The following is a 21,485-nucleotide window of genomic DNA, read 5'->3' on the forward strand; positions in this document are numbered from 1 at the left end:
TAATTGCTTCACTTTTGACCAAAAAAATTTTCTCCCCCTCATGATCTTCCTCTCCCATTGTGCGCCGCCCAATCATTTGTGTGTTATTCGTGGTCACGCTATTAGATTAGCATGCTCAAATAAAATAAACACACTTTTTATCTAAAAACGACTGCACGTAATCAACTTTTGTTGTTTACCAAGATTGGGAATTTTGAAATTTGAATCCGTTTTGCTGGTGTATAGTCCAAAAAAATAGTTCGCTTTGGAGCTGAAAAGATTAATTTTGTCATGGTGCTTTTAAATGATTCAGAAAACATTGGCAGGTGCTTTTATTATGCAACAGAAGGAAATATCAAAGACACAAGAAAACATACAAACATAAACATCGTCCGCAAGGCAACATATTTTTGACGATGCAATTTTTTCATAAATATGCACTTAATATTGAATTTTTTGTTAAATTCAGGATAGTAAGTTTTAGACTACAGTTTTCAACAAAAATTATAAAACGAAAGCAAAAAACTTTTACTAAAGTACACCTCCCGGCCAACTAAGACTTCATGATTGAACATAGCATAACATTGTCTCGCACTAGTTTAAGGGGCTTAGGTCCAAATACAAAAGTAATTAGGTGCAGGGTTCGATTCTCTTATGATCATGATGTTTTTCTAAATCCTTTCAAAATCGGGTAAATGTTGTTAAAGGCCTCGTCAATCTCATGTCTCTCTTTGGCACCTGTGAGATGTATTGATTAGTACAGTTACATTAACAATTAACACACAGATGTAAACCAAGTACCTGTTAAAACAACTTTTCCCGAAACAAAAATCAAGAGAACGATACGCGGCTTAACCATCCTGTAAATCAGTCCTGGAAACAACTCTGGTTCATAGCTGTAAAAATTATATATCTTTAAAAAATTACTTGTACTGACATTTTTGTGCAAACATTTTTCGAAAATAGTGGTTTATCAATCATGTGGTATATTTTGAGGTTGCCGTCGACCCCCTGACAACACTCTTAAGGATCCCTGGTTGAGAACCACCGGTGCATATTAAACAAATTTTATTATCAACAAAATTTTATGTTGTTGAGAGGATCTAACCTTGAAAACTGGCTGTGTGTTAAAACTAATCCTTCCAAACGGATGGGAAACTTAACATCGACACTTCCCACCATGTTTTGAATCTTGAAGTCAAGAAACTTGGCTGGAAATCCAAGCTTTTGCACAACACGGGCATATTTCCTTGCAGCAAGTCGAGATTCATTTTCACTCTTTGCTCCTGTGCACACCATTTTTCCTGAACTAAAGATGAGAGCTGTTGTTCTTGGTTCACGGATACGCATAATAACAGCTGCAAATCGCTGTAGAAGAACAAATTATAATTAGTATGTGTTTAAGATCGTGTTTAATGGGTTGGATTTAACCTAAGGTATTGTTTGTATGCAACAAAGTAGCCTTCTTGATATATACCTTTTTAATTTTAATGCATTTATATAAAAAAAAATTATGTAGTTTTATTGTTTTAATGCAATGACATCACCACTTGACAAAAAGCATAATACGTGTAAGCAAAGCATATAGTTAGTTTTTGTACATGTTCAACATACCTTGGGGTTGTACTCCGCATTTCTAGCATGCAAAGCGATTCTCTTCAAATCTAACTTTGAGTCTAAATTAACTGTTGACACAATGTTTCTGTGAATTGAAAAATTATTTTAAATACAAAAAAATCATCATAGAACTTGACCAATGAAATACTCACTGCAGTTGTGGTGGACTAACACCAAAATCTGCAGGTGTTCTTGGTGTTCGTGGAGTAGATAATGAAAGGTGGTATGGTGTTCCAACTGATGGAGGGCCCTGAATTGATGCAAAGATATGGATAATATATGCACAAGATCAGAACAAATTAAGATAATTCAAAACATAACCAAATACCTGTGAGCGGGGAGGAACTCCTGGTTGTCTGTGGAATTCATGTGGTTCTGTTTCTTCTGCAAAAAAAACTTTGAAGTTCACAAATTATACAAAATATACAGATCAAATGTAACTTTTACACAAAAATATTTTTAATCAATTTAAATACGTATAGTATGTATGGTAAAAAAAAGAAAAAATAGGTTTTACAACTGTTGAAAGATGAAAATGCTTTTCGAAATATGTTGAGAACATGCACAAAGTGAAAGTAAATGTAGTATTGTACTTTAAATTTATTTTTATTATTTTTTAAGTACCAGTATGTATATGAGTCAAAGAGGTTCAGAATCCCCTACACTTTTTGAAATGCCTTCGAAGTTCTTTTTGATTGTTAAATATATATAATTTTAAATGTTACTAGAACAACTGTGTGTCCACGCTTGTGTCACTTGAAAGAAGTGCTGCTGGTTAGGTAGATTTCATGTAGTAAAAACATTTATTACATATTTATACACATAACACTGTTCACTAATCTAAGAACGGCAATTTGGTTGTCAAACAAGCAGGAAGTAACCTTTAAAGCTCTAAATATGAGTTTGGCCACATACGATATGTTACCAGTGTGACAGAGGGCAACCCCGTACAAAAAACATGTTTTATACCTAATGCATACAAACCATCCCAAACACATGCATTTGACGCAAGTCGTCTGTGTGTGGCAATAATGCTTAGCCACAGTGTAAAGTATTTTCCGAAGCTTGACCCCCAGTAACAGTTACATAACACCAACATAAAAAAAAACAGCAGAATTCCCCTCAAATTACTTGGACAATGCAGTTACACCACAAAAATCTTCCAATTTTGGTATGTCAACTAGATTGGAAAGAATTTTTGTGTGGATAATGTTAAAATGCATTTACTATTTTTTTACATAGTAAATTTTCACAGAAGGATGAATTCTCCGTGCACAACATTTTTCGTATGCCAAATGAACATTAAAAAAAAATTTTTAACAGCATATTTATAAAATGCATGTTTCTTACCATTTCTTTTTCCACTTGCATCGGACTGTGACTGCATTGTGTATGGGGTCTTGTATGCCACATGTTGTGGATGATGCCTTTGTTGTTGACCATAGCCGCTTGGGTTTGGTAAATGCAGTGAGCCACCAGCATTCATCTTAAAACATCACAAAATTTGGTTATCTTTATTTCTATGTTACCAACAAGTACAAAAGTAGGTGTGAGAAATTGAAAACAAAAAAGAGCTTTACTTACTTGTTGAACGCCATGATGTTGCAGGTGGTGGGGCAATAAATTTTGGTTGGTTGAACTCATGCTTTGATTGCCCCGCGATTCATTGTTTTGCTGACTCAAGCCACCAGCCATTTGGTGATTCATTTTGTTTGGTGCGGTAACCTCCGCTCAATGTGATAAATCAAAATCGGGAACCAAATGTAAAAATGCTGATGCAGCTTCTCAAATACAAACGCACAACGCACCTAAAACGCAAAGACCGACCATTGAAATTGTGAGAAATGCGATCAGAGCGACATCTAGTGAAAAATGATTTATTTGCGAGCGAAAAAAAAGGCGTACCTCAGAAAATGGATTACTTACTGTTCTTCAGTGTTGTTTACCCTTATTCTTGGTGAGCGCAATATGTTTGGGCCAGCAGAACCTACAACATGTTTGATAGCATCAGAGTAGTGTAATCGCATACCCCTTTAATAGGTTTTTTGAAAAACTACTTTAATTGAGATTCCGGGTTGTGAAGTCCCAATTGGTATTGGTTTGAAATATAACACGGCTTTAAGGTATATGGTAAAATGTGCAATAATTTTAGAAAGTAAGGATTTTGATTTTTGCGATTTTTGTGTGACCGCGAAGAATCCAAATTGATTCCGGATCGTGAAATTGTTCTGACAAACAGTAAATCTCGGTTAATTGTTTTAAGAATGTGGTTGGGAATCATTTGAACTTTTAATTTAGCCCTGTGCGAATTTCTGGACAAACCGAATTCTGAACAATCGATAAATTCTACCGTATTTATAAGTCTAAATTATGTACAATTAACGTTCATTGCCCACTTTATACCATCACAGTGCGACGCTTCTATCACAGAAAAGAAGGCGATTGTTCGCACACAATTCTTGAATTTCTGATTAACCTGGATCGCGAGTCGACTGAAAAAATTGCAATGGTACCGCCGTTATTAGTTTTTTTGAGAAGTTGTGGAACTACAGTTCTATATGCAATATTTTCGAGGAAAATATCGAATAGGCTATATTTCAACTGTAGTGTTTACAGGTGTATGATAAGTCATGATTTTGCATAAACCCCGCGTGAGATTGCATTTCTACATGCAATCTTTTTATCACTATAGGCTATATCTTTACCGGAAAATTTTCCTGTATGGTCTGCATTTTACACTTTGTCGCATGACACACCCTAAACACAGCCCGAAAATAGCGTAAAATAAAAATTTTAAAACTGTGCAAAATCGCACTGGCGCACAAGACGTGCCGTGTCGGTATATGAAGGTCTATACGAGCTAAATTCTCTTTGTTAGGCACTCTTTTGTGAAAGACTGATTTTTGTAGATATTTAAAGCTCACACACAAAGCTACTTGAAACTTTTCTTTCTTAATTAGCTTATTTGGTTTCTTTTAAGGCAGGTAGCATTTCTAAAATTATAGCTTAAATTTTCTCTTTTGAACTTACGAACCGGATTTCATTAAATGTTTTTATGTTATACACTGTTTGCAAAAAATATATGCTACATATTGGACGCGCGGACACCAGACTTTGTTACCCTGTTTTACACTACTTTTTAAATCAGAAGCCAACTTGTCACTAGAAAAAACTTTGATCAAAGGCTTTTTTTCGCTGCCGGACAATGCCCACCTCTTCTTCTGTCATCTATGTATATAACGATGAAGTAACAAAGCAATCAGTCATTTGTTGTTTTATAAAAAAATCCATCCCTTACTATGCATTCTGGTCAAAATTGGTAAATAATTGCCAAAGCAACCTTCCAGGACTGTTTATGCCCCCCATGGGTCACAAGCTCTTCCAGGGGGCTCTACAAATCCTTGCTGTGTACTGTCCCATCCAGGTGCAATACTTCTTTAACTTTGATAAACTCCCTATACATATCACAAGACCCAGCATTGGTTATTGGGTTATAAACAATATGTTCACGCAGGGGCGTATCCAGGAATTTTTAAAGGAGGGGGTCCAAATATTTTAGGGAATTCCCCGATTTTCAGGTATCAACTAAGGTTAATTGTGGGCGAGAATCGCAAAATACGAACGTTGGTGTTCGCACCAATCGTCACATAAACGGTGGCTTTCTGGCTTGCGCAATTGTGTAACGCTATCGAAAGTTTAACAACTAAACTAGTTGACTTTCACGCAAATAAACCGCTTGTCATTACAACGTGGCCACTGAAAAACGACGTTTCGTCCGTGATCTGACGAAAAATGAAAAAATGTTTCGTAACAATGCCAAGTGTTCGGTAACAATGCTCCCTGTTTGGAAACAATGGCGGGTGCAACACGATGCGGTTTTTAGGTCAACGTCAAAGAAAATTTCTGGTTTTCACGCGAATTTTGACAAAAAAATACAGTGGCGTTTGTTTAGTTATCAAAAAAGACCAAAATATTTCACAAAGGGGGGGGGGGGTCCGGACCCCTCGGACCCCCCCCTGGATACGCCCATGTGTTCACGGTAACAAATAATAATTTTCCCCCATATAAATGCAGTTTGTGACCATGCCATGTGACAGTGCACACCCATGTCTTTCAGCCTTTATTAACTGACAGCAGCACAAACATATTCGGTAATTTCATGTTTTCACAAACGGTTTTAAAACAAATTACATGCAACACCATCACAAGTAAAACAGCCTTCATAGTCATTACTTGGATCTCACAAATATTTACAAACCAGGTTATACAATTAACTTTTAACAAGTGGTGAACCACAATGCCACACAACAAATCACACATTCTTTTACTCCCTATTTTTTATCACCAAAACATATCTTTGGAACATAAAGCAAATTGTATACGTTGCAAATTTTCCTACACATTTACCGGGCTTTGTACCCATCTTTTCTGTATCCATAGGAATCACCATGATAACCCCCACCACCACGGGAGCCTTGATAGCCACTTCTCTGCCCTTGGTACCCTGATCCACGATTGCCTTGGTAACCACCGCTTCTGCCAGATGAATAGTTTGAGCGATTTCCCTGATACCGATTTCCTTGGTAGCCTGTATCTTGGCGATAATTCTGAAAGCCACCACCACCTGCTCTTGCTTCCAAGATTCTTTCATTGATATCAACAAGAGTGGAGACCTTTTCACCCAGTTGGATTGCCATGTTCTGCAGTCTTGTTGGGTCTGTACGATGGAGCACCAGGCTTGATGATGGCTCATCCCAGGAGGCGGACAACTCCTCATTGATGATAAGCCTGCTAATAATTCTGTGACAAGATGCTCTATCTAATTCGAACATTGATGAAAACCAATCCAAACTGATGTTATCATAGAACTGACTGTAGGTAAATAGGTAAGTACACAGGGATTCCTCTTTTATTTTTGTTTCAAGCATGTTAACAACACTTTCTTTGTTGTTAAACAGATTCCAAACTTTGTTGTTCATCTTTTCATTGATCACATATTGAAGACATATACGGTAATCACCCATTTTCAAAGCTTTGGCTGCAGCAACAATATGCTCCCTCATGTTGTCTGGAGGCCCCAACAATGATTGCCTTTCACTGACACGAAGCTGGTGGTGAAACTGCTTAGAGATCATTCTTCTCCTGGCATCAAACTCATGTGCAGCAACATAGGGTATTTCTAGAAGCATGGCTGATACCAGATAAACACATTCCAGCAACTCTAGATTGATATGCATGTGAAAAGGAATCTGTCTGCATTTTTCCACCTTTTCTTGTTCAGGGCTAATTCTTTCACCCTGGCGCTGCAAAAGCAAACCTTGGGCCAACAATTCCTTAGCTCTGCCTGTAGACTGAATGTCAACCAATGCATTGTGAGATTCTTTCATAAGGCCTCTTCTAAAGGCACAAAGACCAAGTTGCACCATGGTACGATTATAAATAATCTGAGTTGGCACATCAGAAAAGTGAATAGTTTCCTGTAGATGTGACATAAGCATGAGATCACGAGCTTCATACCAACGATCATGGAGGCAGTGGTGATAAATATGATGCAAAATTGCTCTTGTTCTCAGACGATCTGATGAATCTTTTGTATAAATGTACTGACACAATCTCTTCATATGATCGAAAGAAGTATTTTTTTCTTTTTCACCATCTTCATCTTTACCAACTGTCACAACTGATTTGGGGTCATACTTAAAATATATATACTCAACCAGCAACAGATACGTGCGACAAATATTCTGAGATGATCCAATACGTTCCACATATTTTTGCAGCTTAGAAATATTGTTGATTACCCGAGATTCTTCTCGTAAATGCTTCACATACTCTGTGGAGTGAGCATCAGAATTTTGAAGAATTTTAATATATTCTGAATGCAACTTTTCCACCATGACAACTGGACTTCCATTCAAGCGGTACCCTGCAGCTTTGTCTGCCACATTTTCAGATTCTTGAGATGTATTTTCAGCTACAATGATGTCAGTATGTTCTTCAAGAAGGTCAAGGATTTCCTCTACATATTGCAGCACATCATTCCAAGGTTCTGCTTTCATGCAATCCAAAATTTTTGAATTGTAATCAAAGAATGCTGATACTAAATCAAAAGTTATTCTGATAGTCATGGCTGGCCCAAGATTGTTATCTTCTGCAACCTGCCTCAACTGTTTCAACAAATCCACTTGTTCTTTTCTCACTGTAGAGCGTCGTCCACGATTCAAAATGATTTCATTAAGCTTTTTTAATACGACTGGATGAGTAATTTCGGTGTCCTTATCAAACAGGGTAACCTTTGCTTTGCCAACACGCTTAACTTCCTCCCAGTCTTCATCCTTCTTCTTTTTACCATCTCGTTGCTGCTGGCCACGATCTTTCTTTTTGCCCTTGTCTCCTGCATCATCTTTACCAGGCACTTTTTTGAGAAAGTACTCAGCAGTTAGTTGCCTTCCTCCCAAGCCACCTTCATCTGATTCATCCGAGTAACTATCATCACTATGATCAGTCCATGTGTCAGAACTGTCATCATCAACAGTAAACGGCTGTGCTTTTGGCTCAATAAGAGGAGCAGCTCTTGCAGGAGAACTCAAAAATGTATCCACATCCTGGCCCTCATCTTCTTCCTCATCACTTTCATCCTTTTCAGGAGCATCAGTCACCTTCTCATCCACATCAGGGTTGGCTCTGTAATCAGCAACCTCTTTTTCAAAGTCTCTCAAGTACTTGCGAAGCTTTTGCCTGATGCTACTCAAACCTTTGGAGTTCAACTTGCTTGTCTTTTTTCGGAAATCTTTATCTTTCCAAAGCTCATTAATGTAGTCCTCTGTTTCAACAAGATTTCTTGTGTAAAACCGTGGAATTCCTTCTTTCAATATTACATTCTTCGATTTCACATAGAGCTTACATAGGTTGTCAAACTCATCAGCCAAACGAGACATGTCTCGGTTTTTGCGGTAATTTTGCATTAGCTTAATAATGTTTTGTAGCCCTTCCCAACGTTTTTCTTTTCCACTTCTCACAACTCTCTGTGTTTCTACTTCATCATCGCTTAGTAAATATACACGTGGTGCAGACGACTTTGATTTGGATATTTGCGGAGTTTCATCATCAGATGTTGATGAGGAATCATCAGTGTCACTACTGGATTCCGCAGCATAGAATTTGGATGAAGACATTCTTCAACTATTTTGACAACTAAAAAGACATGATGATTTACTTGTAAAGGTGCCAATGAGAATACTTTTTGAAAAAATGAAATGGTTTTTAAAACAAGCAATAAAAATTCGTCTGGAATTGGTAGTCGGCGAGAACAAATATAATCTCATGCGTAACTATACAAAAAATGTTCGCGAATGTTGGTAATCAACTGAACGTCTCCCAAACTACAAAAGTAAAATTTAGGTTCTTAGCCCCTGATAACGTGCAAACAAATAAGTATTCATCTACAGTATTTTTCGACAACACCTTAGACGTGCAACAAAACGTTAATGTCGTAACAGCTTTCTACTTGCAAATGACTTTTTACATTTGCTGAAGCAAGTTTGAAGCATACAGTCAAAGAAATAAGTTTAGATTTGCATCACAGTTGTAGTACGTTCATTTTTTAATTGATTTGACAAATTCTAGTTGTAGACATGTGTTTTCTCTAATTAAAGCGTCAAACCAACGTATTTGCATTTTATTTGCTGAAGTGCGGAGTTCCAGCATGAGCAAGCTCGTGGGTAAGCCACGTGACTATAAATTAGAGACTGTTACGTAACCACTTACGGCCCGTGATTGCAAAATATCGTTTGTAACAATAAAGTTAACCTGTGAATTTTTCGTGCAAATTAAACTTTAAAGCAGTATACAAAAACACAATACAATTCAGGCATAACCATATTTTCCCTGCCAGGTTGGGAAACTCTCAAAAAGAATGATACAAACTCACGTTACAAAAAACAAAGCGAACACGAAAATATACTTCAAAAACAAAGCCTGTTGCTGTTTATTATATTGTAAATATTTTTTTTGTTTGCAATTGCATAAAAGTTTTTTTGAAATTGAAGCATTGCTCTCCAGTGTTGCTGAAAAAGTGGCACAGAATCGCACAGCGTCTGGTCTTGGTGCACGGAATCAAACATTTTCTTGCAGATTTCTGGATCTCGTCGTATATAGGAACTGTAGGAATGTTGTTGCCTGGTCGTTGTCTGAAATGTTTTGGTATAGCTTGGTACTCATTATTGTGTTTATTTCGCCACAACAAACTTAGTTATCAAACTTTGTCATCCTGCCATGGCCTATAGGGAATTTGATACAGCATGTTGTTATTTTAATTGTTATCGCGCAGGCACGCTCGCTGTGTATGTTAGTAAACTTTTACGCAAGCCAGCATGGCGTCAGGTTGTATAATATAGGCCATGATAAACATGTGAACTAGCACACAAAGAGATGAGTTCTGAGAGTGCCTCAGTTGACATTCCTGTCAACTCTCCGAAGATTCGAACTTCAATTTCATTGAGTCCAAGGTAACCAATTACATCAAATAAGGCAAAACAATAGTTTACCTTGTTTAATTATATTTGCAGGCAATTTGCATCTGATACTTCACCAAGTAAGTTTCCACGAATTGAAGACTGTGCCCATTTTCATTATGAAAGTGTGGATTATGGTCAGATAAAGGTAAGTTACTTGCTTTTTTGAGCTGAATTTGGTATTTTAAAGGAAAATGATTACACACATTTTTGACGATTTACTTGTTTTCCATAGCTTTCACTCATTGAGGAGCTAAATGATGGACTGCAGATTAATGGATCATTTATATTTGAAGGCTATAAACCAGCATTTTGTGTTCGTGTAACATGCAAGGTAATATGGACATTTATTTGTTCAAAGTCATATATACAACTGTTGTAGGTCTTTATTATAGTGTCTTACATTGCAATTTTCAACAGGAACGTACATGGGTAGTTCGCCGTAACCTTGCCCATTTTGAAAAGCTTGACACCTTGCTGCATGAATGTGTTTTTGACCGAAGGTTTTCTAGACTTTCTACAATAAATGAAGATGACCTGCAGCCAAAGCCACTTGATGTACATTACCTAAAAATGATTTAAAGTGATATGCTTTGGTATTGTTAACACTTAATTAAAATTAACAGGTCATTCATCAAAATCTACAAGACTACATGTTGGATTTGTCAGTTATGACCAATATTGGAGATAGTGGGGGGCAAATATTTTGTGCTCCTGTACTACATTGGCTGGAAACGGATAATCATGGCCGTCATCTTGTGCCCCATGCACTAGGAGATGTTGCAGACATCAACATTCCAGCAATAGCTGCAGCTCGAGTTGTTAAAAGATATACTGCCAGAGATGAGGATGAGCTAAACCTTGATGTATTTAAGTGTTCCTAATTTAGAAACTGTAAATTCCAGCTTTTTTATGGTAGTGTTGCTGTTTTTAATGTTAAAGAAAGAGTCCTAAAAGGCATTAAAATCCTAATTTTAATGCAAAAGTAAAAGAGAAATTTTTTATAGGTTGGTGACATGGTATCAATTATAGAGATGGGTGCCTCTGGTTGGTGGAGAGGCAAACAAGGCCTAAGAGTGGGTTCATTCCCTTCCCAGTGTGTTCGGCGTATTAATAGTGCTAATGATATTGCTGGAACCCAAGACAGGCCCTTTTCACCCCCTCAATATAATGGTCCAACAATCATCAGACCAAGTGCGCGTTTGATTGGGCTTATGTGTGGAACAGTTGGATTATTTCAGTTTATGTTTCAGTTGCAAAGAAAAATGGAAAAATTATGGATTTTCTAAGGTCCTTTTTAGCAAATCGCCCCACAAAGTCACAATTAAAAAAGAAGGGTATTCTGAAGGAGCGGGTTTTCGGCTGTGATTTAGGGGAATTGCTCCACAGAACTGAAGAAGACGGTATATATAAAAAAAAACTCTACAGAACAGCTAACTATTGATATATGTGATGCAGTGCCATCGGTTGTGTTGGAGTGTATAAAGTTTGTGGAGGAACATGGAATTGTGGATGGGATATACAGGATATCTGGTGTAGCTTCACACATCAGGTTTCTGCGTTATGAGTTTGACTCTGACAACCGTCCCAACCTCGAGAAAGCTGTTGCTGGGCTTCCCAAAACTGGCCATGTTCCTGGCATGTCCAAGGAAAATAATGTGGTGTGCGATCCCCACAGTATAGCTGGCCTGTGCAAGTTGTATTTCAGGTAATTTATTATCTGTCTTCGTATTTACTTGGTTTGTTGATAGATTCAATTGATTGTTTTAAAAATTAGTGATGCTTTGCACTCAAGGCCATTTTAAAGTATGACAACATCCAGCACATGGATTATAAGTTATGCAAGTAGTATTATAACAATTTCTAACAACATAAAAACAGAAATGATTTTTTTGCAGAGAGTTGCCGAACCCTCTACTTACTTATCAGCTCTACAACAGGTTTGCTAGTGCAGTGACAGACTATGAGGCTGAAGAGAGATTACTCAAAGTCCATGATGTCATCCAGCAACTCCCCCCACCTCACTACAGGTTTGTGCTTGGCTGGAATCAATTTATTGATTTTGTCACAGCCTAGCCTATCTTTCTAAGTCAACTTGCAGCACTGACTTTAAAGCATGACAATATTTTCGCAGGGAAAAAATGTTTGTGGTTTTTGTGCCATGTGGCTGTACAAAAAATAAATATTAGGTTTTGTCATGTTACAGTATAAGGCCTTTATGTGTACTTGACAATTAAACAGCAAATATAAATATTTTATAGTTTTGTTGTAACAAGACATGTCTTGTGAGTAAATCCAAAAAACTTGTTTGTTCAGAACTCTAAGGCACCTTATCATGCATCTAAATTTTATGGCTGGCCACGATTCCCGAACGTCAATGCATTGTCGAAACCTTGCAATTGTTTGGGCTCCAAATCTTCTTCGATCAAGGGAAATTGAAGCTGGGCTGGCTGCTTTCACTGAAGCACGAGTACAGTCTGTGGTCCTTGAATTTATGATAGTCAACAGTGATTTACTGTTCAGTGATCAACTACAAACAAAGCAGTATGATGCAGGTATGATTTACCTGTCTCCTGTTAAACACAAACAGAAGACTTTTTGACCATAATTATTATTGTGCATTTAATTTATAGCGTTTTTGCTAAAAATCATAACTCTGTATGCCTTATGTTACAGACCACAAACCATTGCGACCTCGGTCTCTAATGGTGCTTTCAACACCCAAACTAATCAGTTTGGAGGAAGCACAGGCCAGGTCAAGGACAGCCACAACACCAACATCTTCTGACAACTTTAACTCTTCTGCCCTTTCTGAGAAAGCATCAGACGTAAGACTGAGAAACTCATCAGCTGCTTCAAGATCTTCTAATGACAGGAGGTTAGTTCTTTTATGATGTTGTATCAGGCTCACATTGTGTTCACATGTATCGTTGATTGTGCACTTGCATATGCCTGCAACTTACTTTCCACTCATTCATTGTAACATACAGGTAAATTAGCCCCATGCCAGGTAGATACATTAACTGACAGAAACAGTTGTGTTTCCATTTTGCTTTTTGTATTTTTGACATGTATATCATGATAGTGTAACCTTTTTCTCATCAACATAACTTCTTCTGTTTAGATGGTGAAACTGAGGTGGTGGTAGAATGGTACATTACATTGTGATGTTAATCTATCTTTAGGTTTTTAAGTGATGTGCCCAAAACTTGTTTTGAGGTTGTTTAATGTAAAAATATTGCTGTGTTTGTTTAAACAAATACAAGCATATTGTTGAAAATATGAAAACAGTCGGGCCACTAGCTTGTTATGCTTAACATCATGGGCCATTTGTTGTTAACTTGAGTTGTAGGTTTTTATACAATTATGTAACATCTGCAGACGGTCTTACGGCGACTTCACGCAAAAACGCAGAAATCGTCAAGTAACCATAAGTCGCATCTTTACGACAGTTGACAGCCCTGAGGGTGCCAACAAAAATGGGGACGTAGATAAGGAGTTCCGCAGAAAGTCCTCACAGCTTTAGACAAAAACCTTTCCCCTGTGTGCTAAAAGTAATTTGCCCAAACCTCACAATCAATACTTAACCTTTACTCTCACCCCTTGCTGGTTTTGGAAACTAATTTTGTTGCTGGTGGAAATTTGTTTTCCCTGAATAAATGCAACTGCTTTTGGTAGCAGTAGGGTTTACTTAGAATAACATCTAGATTGCATGCATTTCATTTTACACATTTCAAAATTGATCACTCACGAATATAATAATTTCACGTTGCCCCCAATGAATACCATATATGTAATTGTGTACAAATTTATTAATTTTTTAATTCTTCGTTGCTTTTTGCCACATAGTTACTCTTTTTACAAACACCTAAGGACACTAACAAACCAAGTACTGCTAACATCCAGGTCCTCCTAACAGCACTTTAAAGTGAACCCCATAGTTTTTAAAAAATAATGCTGCATGTTGAATTGCTGTGTTACTGGAGCCTGTTGGTTTTTACCTTTACTTTGTGCCAACAATGAAGCATGCTTGAATGGCAAACCCCAATGGACTTTTTATGCATGCTTCATTTACCTCTACTGAACATTTTCTACTCTATTTTTTCATTTGCTTTTCTACTTGCTTGCATGAGATTTGTCTGCGAGGTTGTTTATGTGGGAGAGAAATCAACATTTGTTAAACAGTAAGTGCTTTTGTTTGCATTGTGTTTAAGTTTTACTACTTGTTGTTTCACACATCAACATGTTTGTATTGTATTCTGTTCCGTCTTGTTGCACATAAAATTGTCAACGTACATTATTTGTTAACCACTTTCGTTCAACCGTTTATTTATAACCATTTACCTGTGTGTAAATTGTGTCATGCTGTTGCATTACCAGAAAAAGACAACACAAAAAAGCCCCACCTACCTCAATGAGTGCAGCCAATCTCACCCAGAAAACTCGAGGCTCCGCTCCACCCACAAATGTCAAAAAAATTGGTGAGAAAAATATTAAACCTGTTTCAGGATGCTCACAAATAGTGCTAATTACTACCATGCTAATCACAGCAAGTTGCAAAAAAAGATAAATAAGAAAGTTGTTTTTCAACCATATGTTATTAAATTTCCTAGTGACTTTGGCCTGCATAGATTGTAAAAAATGCACAAAGTTTGGTGTTTTAAAAAGCCACAGTTGTATAATTTGTTAAAAACTATGCCCGAAAGACAGCAACCACAAAATTTTACTTTTGATTTTGGTTTTACTGGAAAGATGTAAGATTGGAAACATGATTTCAATCAGTGGGCCAAGGAGAAAGTCTATCAGTCTAGCAGACATTATGCATGTAAATAAAAGTTTCCTATATAACAGGCCATCAACGACGAGCCAGTGCCATGACAGCTCCCCTGAGTTCGTCAATCCCAGAAAATTGTGCAACACCTTCCTCGACGACCAGGCATCAACCCAACAACCAAAACGGTTCTACCTGGAAAGTGAAGCTTGGCAGCTTGTTGAGGAAAAGCTCCACCGCTGTTTCGAGACAAGGTAGACTTGAGGGTTGTGTGCAAAGCATTAGGCGAGGCGCGGGGCGAACGACTTATCAAGTAATGCCCATATGTGAGCATCACCCGACAGACAATTTGGCGCACTACCAAACACGACTCGCATAAATGCGGCGATTTCCGCAATTAGCGTGATTGGCGTTCGATTAAAAGTGCTTTACGCGACACTGCGCCATTTCTGTGCGTGTTGTCAGCCTTTACATGCCTGCCACGAGTCGTCAGGTACAGTGTAATAAATGTTAGCGATTCCCGGAAAACCCACGCGCATTCGCTTATATTCGCCCACCACTGACAGGAAAAGCGACGTCACATATGCAACTGTTACTATAAACTGATGTTGACAGCAAGAAAAAATTTGAATATTTTGCCCAGCTTAACGCATGCACTTGTTTTATCTCCATGACCCACGTTGAGGACGCTGAGATGGCGCAAAACGTTTGACAAGTCGTGGATAAAGGCAAATCGAGTATTTGCATGTTAGATAATTCACGCAGTTGGTTCGTCATCAACACACGCAATAGTCAGTACAAACATCACCAACAATATTCTCACCCTAGCATTGAATAAATGAAAGTAAACAATGCCACAGCACACTTGACCGCTAAACCTCATGTTCCTTTTCACACAGCGTCGCTACGTCGTTGTCAGAGCGAAGATTCACTCGCGTCGAGCAGATCAACGGAGCTCGTCCAAAGTTCAGTGACGCGAAGGGCTCTCAACTTTTCTCACGCCTCCTTATTGCAAGCTGTTTCCAACGAGGTAGTTGCCAAAGACTCAAAGCCTTTCATGTGGTTTGATTTTAGCATTGTAAGCTTAAAATTTGCACACGCGAAAATCGTCATTTATCCTTTGCGAATTAAGCAAGATATAAAGATATATATGTCTCAAACTTGGATATTGATGTACATAATTTTCCAAAATACGTATGGTCTCGTTTGGAAAACTATGAAGTAAGTAAACGAGGTGAAACAAATTGCGCTGCGTTATGTCTTTTTCAATATAACTGACTTTCTGGCACACAAATTAATGTAGATTGTATTCAACGAACTAGTGCCGGTATAATATTCGTCAATTATTTGGCTGTTTCTGGTTGAGTCTTTAATACTCTCGGCCACAATAACTGTGGAGATTACAAATGTATTGGCCAGTCTGTGTGTTCTGCTATTTTTAGCCTGACCTTTTATTGTCTTTATGCGTTTGGTATTTCCCTGCGCCATAGAAAATTGCATTTCAGGGAAGTTTGTCACGATAGTCAGCTGGATGTTCCCTTTTTTGTGTTTTTAATTGAACGACGCGTGCATTTTGTGATTCAACTTCGCAGTTCAAAAGGACAATCAAGTTGGCCATTAGTACACAATAATTTTGTTAACTTGTTCAATGATAACTTCCGTAGTAGTAGAGTGATCGCTAGGCAATCATGCAATCTATGGCTAAGATCCCAATTTTTCAATATTTGAAGTCAGTGTTAAATGATACGTATTATGATGCAACTTCAAGCTTAAGCCTTACATAATTATTAAGCAACACACCACATCAATGTGTGCTACAGGAGTCGTCCAGTTTGTCGGACAGAAGGAGGCCTGAACCGCAGGTGTCATGTACTGGTGTCGAACCAACAGATGAAGATATTCAAGCGAAACCACAGCGACCAAAACACGTTCGTCCTTCGGGCGGAGTTTATTCTGACGAGTGTTTAGAAGCTCTGGACAGGGAAGCAGCCGGGTAAGAATTGTCAACCCTTCTTACATGTAAATAGCTGTTTTGTTTCAGGAAACGCTTTGTGTTTGTACGAAAAAGTATATAAGATACAAAAAGAATCTTGATAAAGCAGTTGTACCAAACCACAATTGGAAAACTGTCGTTTTCTTACTGTGTAACCGTGAAGCAAGTTTCAGATGCTGTATACGCATAATCACGTTTGTAGAGGCGGCAACTTTGGTGCAAAATGTTAACAGTTAATCAGGTTTTCCTTGTGGTTAGCGGTGCGCTTTAAACAGACAACTCCCGTGAGCTTTTCAATATGACATGAAAGGGATTGTAAGTGGTTGAACTTATTGTGCGCAAACGAAGGTACAAGGCAGCGCTTTTAAATTCAATTACGTGTTTGAAAATAAAAGAAATTACGTCACAGAACGACCAGGAGCACACATTATTATAGTTGCTATATTGTGAATTTCAAATTTCAAAAATTAACTATTGCGTTCATTAATATTTAAGTATGGAACAAAAACATTTCATCAATGAAGATAATTGTACGATCAAGTTGGCACTTGCTACCATTAAAACTCTATTCTTTCTAATTTATTGATTAGTTTACCACCGCACAATTCGCATCACGCTGAAAATGACGAGGAAAACCGTCGACGACGAAACAGCAGTCCCTTTGAAGGTCTTGACCTTAACTTTCCTGGTGTAATGGGAGACGTGGGCCTTGATTTCGATCCGCTTAGCTACAAAGCGGTACATGGTGGTAAGTTTTTCTGTTACTTTGAGTACGTTAAGTTGGTTATCGAAATGGGCGTGTAGGTTCTCATTTATGGATACAAACTTAATTCTTGTAAATTAATGTTAAATGTATATCAGGGGAAACGATACATTGTTAAATGCGTACAATAAGCACTTGCTGTGAAAGCACAATTAGTCTGGTTTCACAAGATATTCAGGAGCAAATATTTCCCTTTTTGGGCATAGTCAGTTGCTATATTGTAAACAACAAGAAAATAATTGTCCAGGAGTCGAAAAACATAAATAAAAGTAAGACATGGAATTAACAACATCAAAAAACTATCACAACAGTGCAGTTACCCACAGTTGACAACCTATTACTTTACATTGGGACACCTCTGAAAAGGCCAGAAAAATGCAATTTTGTCGAAAGGTAACACAAAACCTGCAACAAAAACGACACCACTGATAAAAATAGAAAATAAATTGATTCACTGACGAAGATAGTGAATTTGGTGCAATCTGGTTATTATCAAGATTGTAGATCATGGGTTTGTTTGTCAAATATTAAATGTAAACTATCGGCTGTTTGGTTTGGTTATAGGGTGCGGTTGTACTTATTTTTGAAGCGTTTGTGACAGTTTAGCATTGGCAAACTCTACTTGGCGAAAGGTCAATGGTGGATAATCCACATTTGCTGCTTCCATGGCAGCCACACAAACCACACGGTTCAGGCCTCGGGCCCTAGCGGTTTATTTATCCTAACGTGCAATCGTTGGTAAAAATCCAAATATAAACTACTGGAAGTCATCTATTGATCGTGTAAATTTACAATACAACATATTTGATTCATTCCAAATTAACTTAATAGGAAGTAAATGTGTTGTTGCAGTGGATATCCAAGTAACTTCACTCTGTAAGTTCTTTCCGGGACGTTTTTACAGTGTCAAAAAAACGTGTGAGAACTATGTTTTATAGGCTATTTTAACATTTCTATACAAATCAAATAACTACCGTAGTGCTTTGCCACTTTTTAATCACACGTGTAAACAACCTCTTTTTATCAAATTCTGATTAATTTGCAGGAGGATCTGCTGTGAACCGCGTTCCCAAGCAGTCTCAAAATAATTCTTCCCGGGATCGCACAGCGCCCCCTACCGACACAACCGTTTCAGTTCGACGTGTGGATTCGGTGCAGTCATTGCGCGGCGAAGCTGTATTCGCAGCGGTGTCAACATCACGTCCAAAAGCGAATCCCCAACAGGGCAACGAACCGAAATGTAACAGGACATCCTCCGAAAACGGTGTAAACGGAAACAGCGATCTGGACCATCTTACCGCAGATAACTGCACGTCGCCACCCAAGTCAGCAAAGAACGACAAAACAGGTTATTCTGTCGTTCGGAAAAAATCTGCCGCCGAACAGTTGGGTGTCGCTCAGCACTGGGCAACCAAACGCAGTTTCCATCAGCGACTGACCGTGAATAATAACAACAACGGTGCCGTGTGCATTGCGGAGTCGAGCCATCTTAGCACTGATGATACCGATCAAGGAAGTAACATTGCCGACCGCCAGGTAGACATAGAATACTACACAGTTCCACAAAACGAACTACAGAAGAAGCCATATTATGGCTCTTTTGTGGCACTAGTGGGTAAAATCTCCGGCGAACATTTCATCAACGATTCCACGTTAACCCAACCGCATGTGGTAGCACCGCGAAACTACGGAGAGCAACACTTGCCTTCTACATCCATGGATGAATCAAACTTCTACAATCGTCGTCCTAACACCAGTCAGTCGCTTAGATGTCGATCGGTAACCACTCCTGTACAAGCAGAGGACAATATTACCGATAGTGAGTTCCCTAGATGGGGTCACGCCCAAATATTTTCTCCACGATTAGACACGTTCGACCCTTCTGGCAAACAACGCCAGGGTTACGAGGAACTGACGAGCAACGCAGTCTGCAAATACTCAGTCCCGCTAACCGAATACGATACTTACGCCAAATCACTGCACGGTAGATCTAGAAGTGTGGATTCTCACCACCGTAGCACACAGAGCAGTGTTACTCGTGAGGCAATAAGAAACACAAGTCGATCCATAGAATCCACCATTCCCAAGTATTATCCCATTCCAGCACCACGAAAACACTACCGCTCCTTTTCAGCAGGCGACCACCTCGAACCACAGCATTGCTACTACGAGCCAAGGAAGCCAATCCCGCTGCCCAGGACCAAACGACTGGTCTCAGAACCGAGTCGCTCGCGTGATTCCAATGTCAGAGACATTCATCGTCCTTTGGCGTACAGCAATTTGACGTATGAGTATATAGGCGACAACGTAGCACCACACCACTACCCCGGTACATCCTACAGTTACAACCTGACCAACCAGGATTGTGAAAATTTGCCGCGAGACCCGGGACAAACTTACACTCAAAGCGCGTATGTGTCGGAAATCAACAGACACCGTATCAATAAGGTGTGCGTAACCTCCGGCGGCCAAACTACTGGCCAATTTCGGTCTTCCACGATTACACGCCGCCACGCAACTGGTCTTTCATGGGTGTAGAAAGATGGAACGTTATTGTTATGTTTTTTTTGCTGTTTTATATATGGAAGCTGTTGTAGTGTTGTACCACCCGTGTTACTTCCCCACCCCGTGTGGTTAAAAACAGTTGATTCATATACTACAGTGTCGTATATACCCGCCTAGCAAGTTCAACAAAATAATGTGATATCGACTAACTGAATCCCAAACTAACCTTGCGTTCGGTGCTGTAAGCCCCCAAGTAACAAACCGTAATTGCTGCAGTCAAAAGATTTTTGCGCACTGTGAAATTCCTAAAACATAACGTTTCTTCAGCAATTGACAGTTTTCGATGACTTTTTTACTTTGTGAAAGTATTTCCAAACATTCTCTTCTGTAGTATTACCCGACGCAATGGTATTTACGACTGGACTATTGTGGGTGCATTGTGAAGCAAAATACGAAGTGTTTTCCGAGGACTACGGTACAAGTTACTATTTTGATTAGGCTACACATAACTGATTCTTGTTTTGTTGTGTGCATGCAATGACAATTGGTTTTTAATGCGCATAAATTTCGTTACATTCCCTTTTCTGCACATACCGATTCATAAAACTGTTACTGGAGACTGCCCAAGTTTAAAACGGTGCAATATATGTTGTTGAAAGCCTTCGTGAGCAACGTTAACCAAAAAGTTTTGCACGTCGCGCGTAGTTGTAAATTAAAGTTACTTCCTGTGCGATTCATTGCTTGCTGTGTTGTACCTTGAACGCTATTGTTGCGGTGTGTTGACTCACTCGAGCGTCCGCGTCGACGTCGGCAAGGAAATACATACCAATGAATGAATAAACTTTGTTTGTCTGGGGTCGACTAAGCTTTAATTCAGGGGCGCACTATGTGGGACAAATTATGCAACAAAAGGCACTGTTGCCTTTGCCCAATACAAATACGTAAAATTAGAGATTGTTTCCAAACTCAAAAAGATACCTCGACTTTTGATAACAAAACTTCTGAAAAAATAATTCTAGGTTTTGTTGTTGGTTACGCGGTTACGCAGATGTGATTTTAATTTTTCCTGAGTTTCTTAACTTTAAATTCACCGCTAACAATGTACAATTCCAGTTAAATTTAATTGATAACGTACGTTGTCGCAATACGTTTGCTTGCTGGCGTGTGGTGCAATCTCCCTTTTTTCTTTTTACTATCACGTGACTGAAACCAGCTATAAATTTGCAACACGCGTTTGCCCTGCAGCGCGATTCTGCTTTGACGTGGAAGGGCAATAGTCATGGCGGGCCAAATCTCGTTCACGCATACTTCAAACAACTTCGGAAAATACAAGGATAAATACAG

General features: G+C 38.6%; 3 protein-coding genes across 3 annotated transcripts; 1 reads left to right on the plus strand and 2 right to left on the minus strand.

The window, feature by feature from the left end:
* Positions 1-296: 296 nt before the first annotated feature.
* On the minus strand, positions 297-3,436 carry LOC145897458 (uncharacterized). The gene is made up of 8 exons (XM_082985764.1): positions 3,181-3,436; positions 2,947-3,082; positions 1,925-1,980; positions 1,749-1,846; positions 1,594-1,681; positions 1,088-1,347; positions 781-875; positions 297-717 (listed from the first exon to the last, which is right to left on the minus strand). The coding sequence occupies exons 1-8, from the start codon at positions 3,301-3,303 to the stop codon at positions 638-640; spliced, it is 936 nt and encodes a 311-aa protein (XP_082841890.1). The 5' UTR covers positions 3,304-3,436; the 3' UTR covers positions 297-637.
* A 2,314-nt stretch (positions 3,437-5,750) lies between these two features.
* LOC145897549 (eukaryotic translation initiation factor 3 subunit C-like) lies at positions 5,751-8,786 on the minus strand. The gene is made up of 2 exons (XM_082985888.1): positions 6,169-8,786; positions 5,751-6,129 (listed from the first exon to the last, which is right to left on the minus strand). The coding sequence occupies exons 1-2, from the start codon at positions 8,769-8,771 to the stop codon at positions 6,000-6,002; spliced, it is 2,733 nt and encodes a 910-aa protein (XP_082842014.1). The 5' UTR covers positions 8,772-8,786; the 3' UTR covers positions 5,751-5,999.
* A 1,119-nt stretch (positions 8,787-9,905) lies between these two features.
* LOC145898503 (uncharacterized) lies at positions 9,906-20,962 on the plus strand. The gene is made up of 17 exons (XM_082986981.1): positions 9,906-10,103; positions 10,164-10,257; positions 10,345-10,443; positions 10,530-10,667; positions 10,736-10,975; positions 11,117-11,303; positions 11,363-11,512; positions 11,568-11,817; positions 12,008-12,139; positions 12,426-12,664; positions 12,786-12,987; positions 14,490-14,590; positions 14,961-15,134; positions 15,780-15,910; positions 16,701-16,873; positions 17,464-17,621; positions 18,682-20,962. Exons 1-17 carry the CDS (start codon positions 10,027-10,029, stop codon positions 20,172-20,174), a joined length of 4,038 nt encoding a protein of 1,345 aa, XP_082843107.1. The 5' UTR covers positions 9,906-10,026; the 3' UTR covers positions 20,175-20,962.
* Positions 20,963-21,485: the final 523 nt, after the last annotated feature.

This window comes from Ascidia mentula, chromosome 4 (genome assembly GCF_947561715.1).
Source record: "Ascidia mentula chromosome 4, kaAscMent1.1, whole genome shotgun sequence".
Classification (NCBI taxonomy): domain Eukaryota; kingdom Metazoa; phylum Chordata; class Ascidiacea; order Phlebobranchia; family Ascidiidae; genus Ascidia; species Ascidia mentula.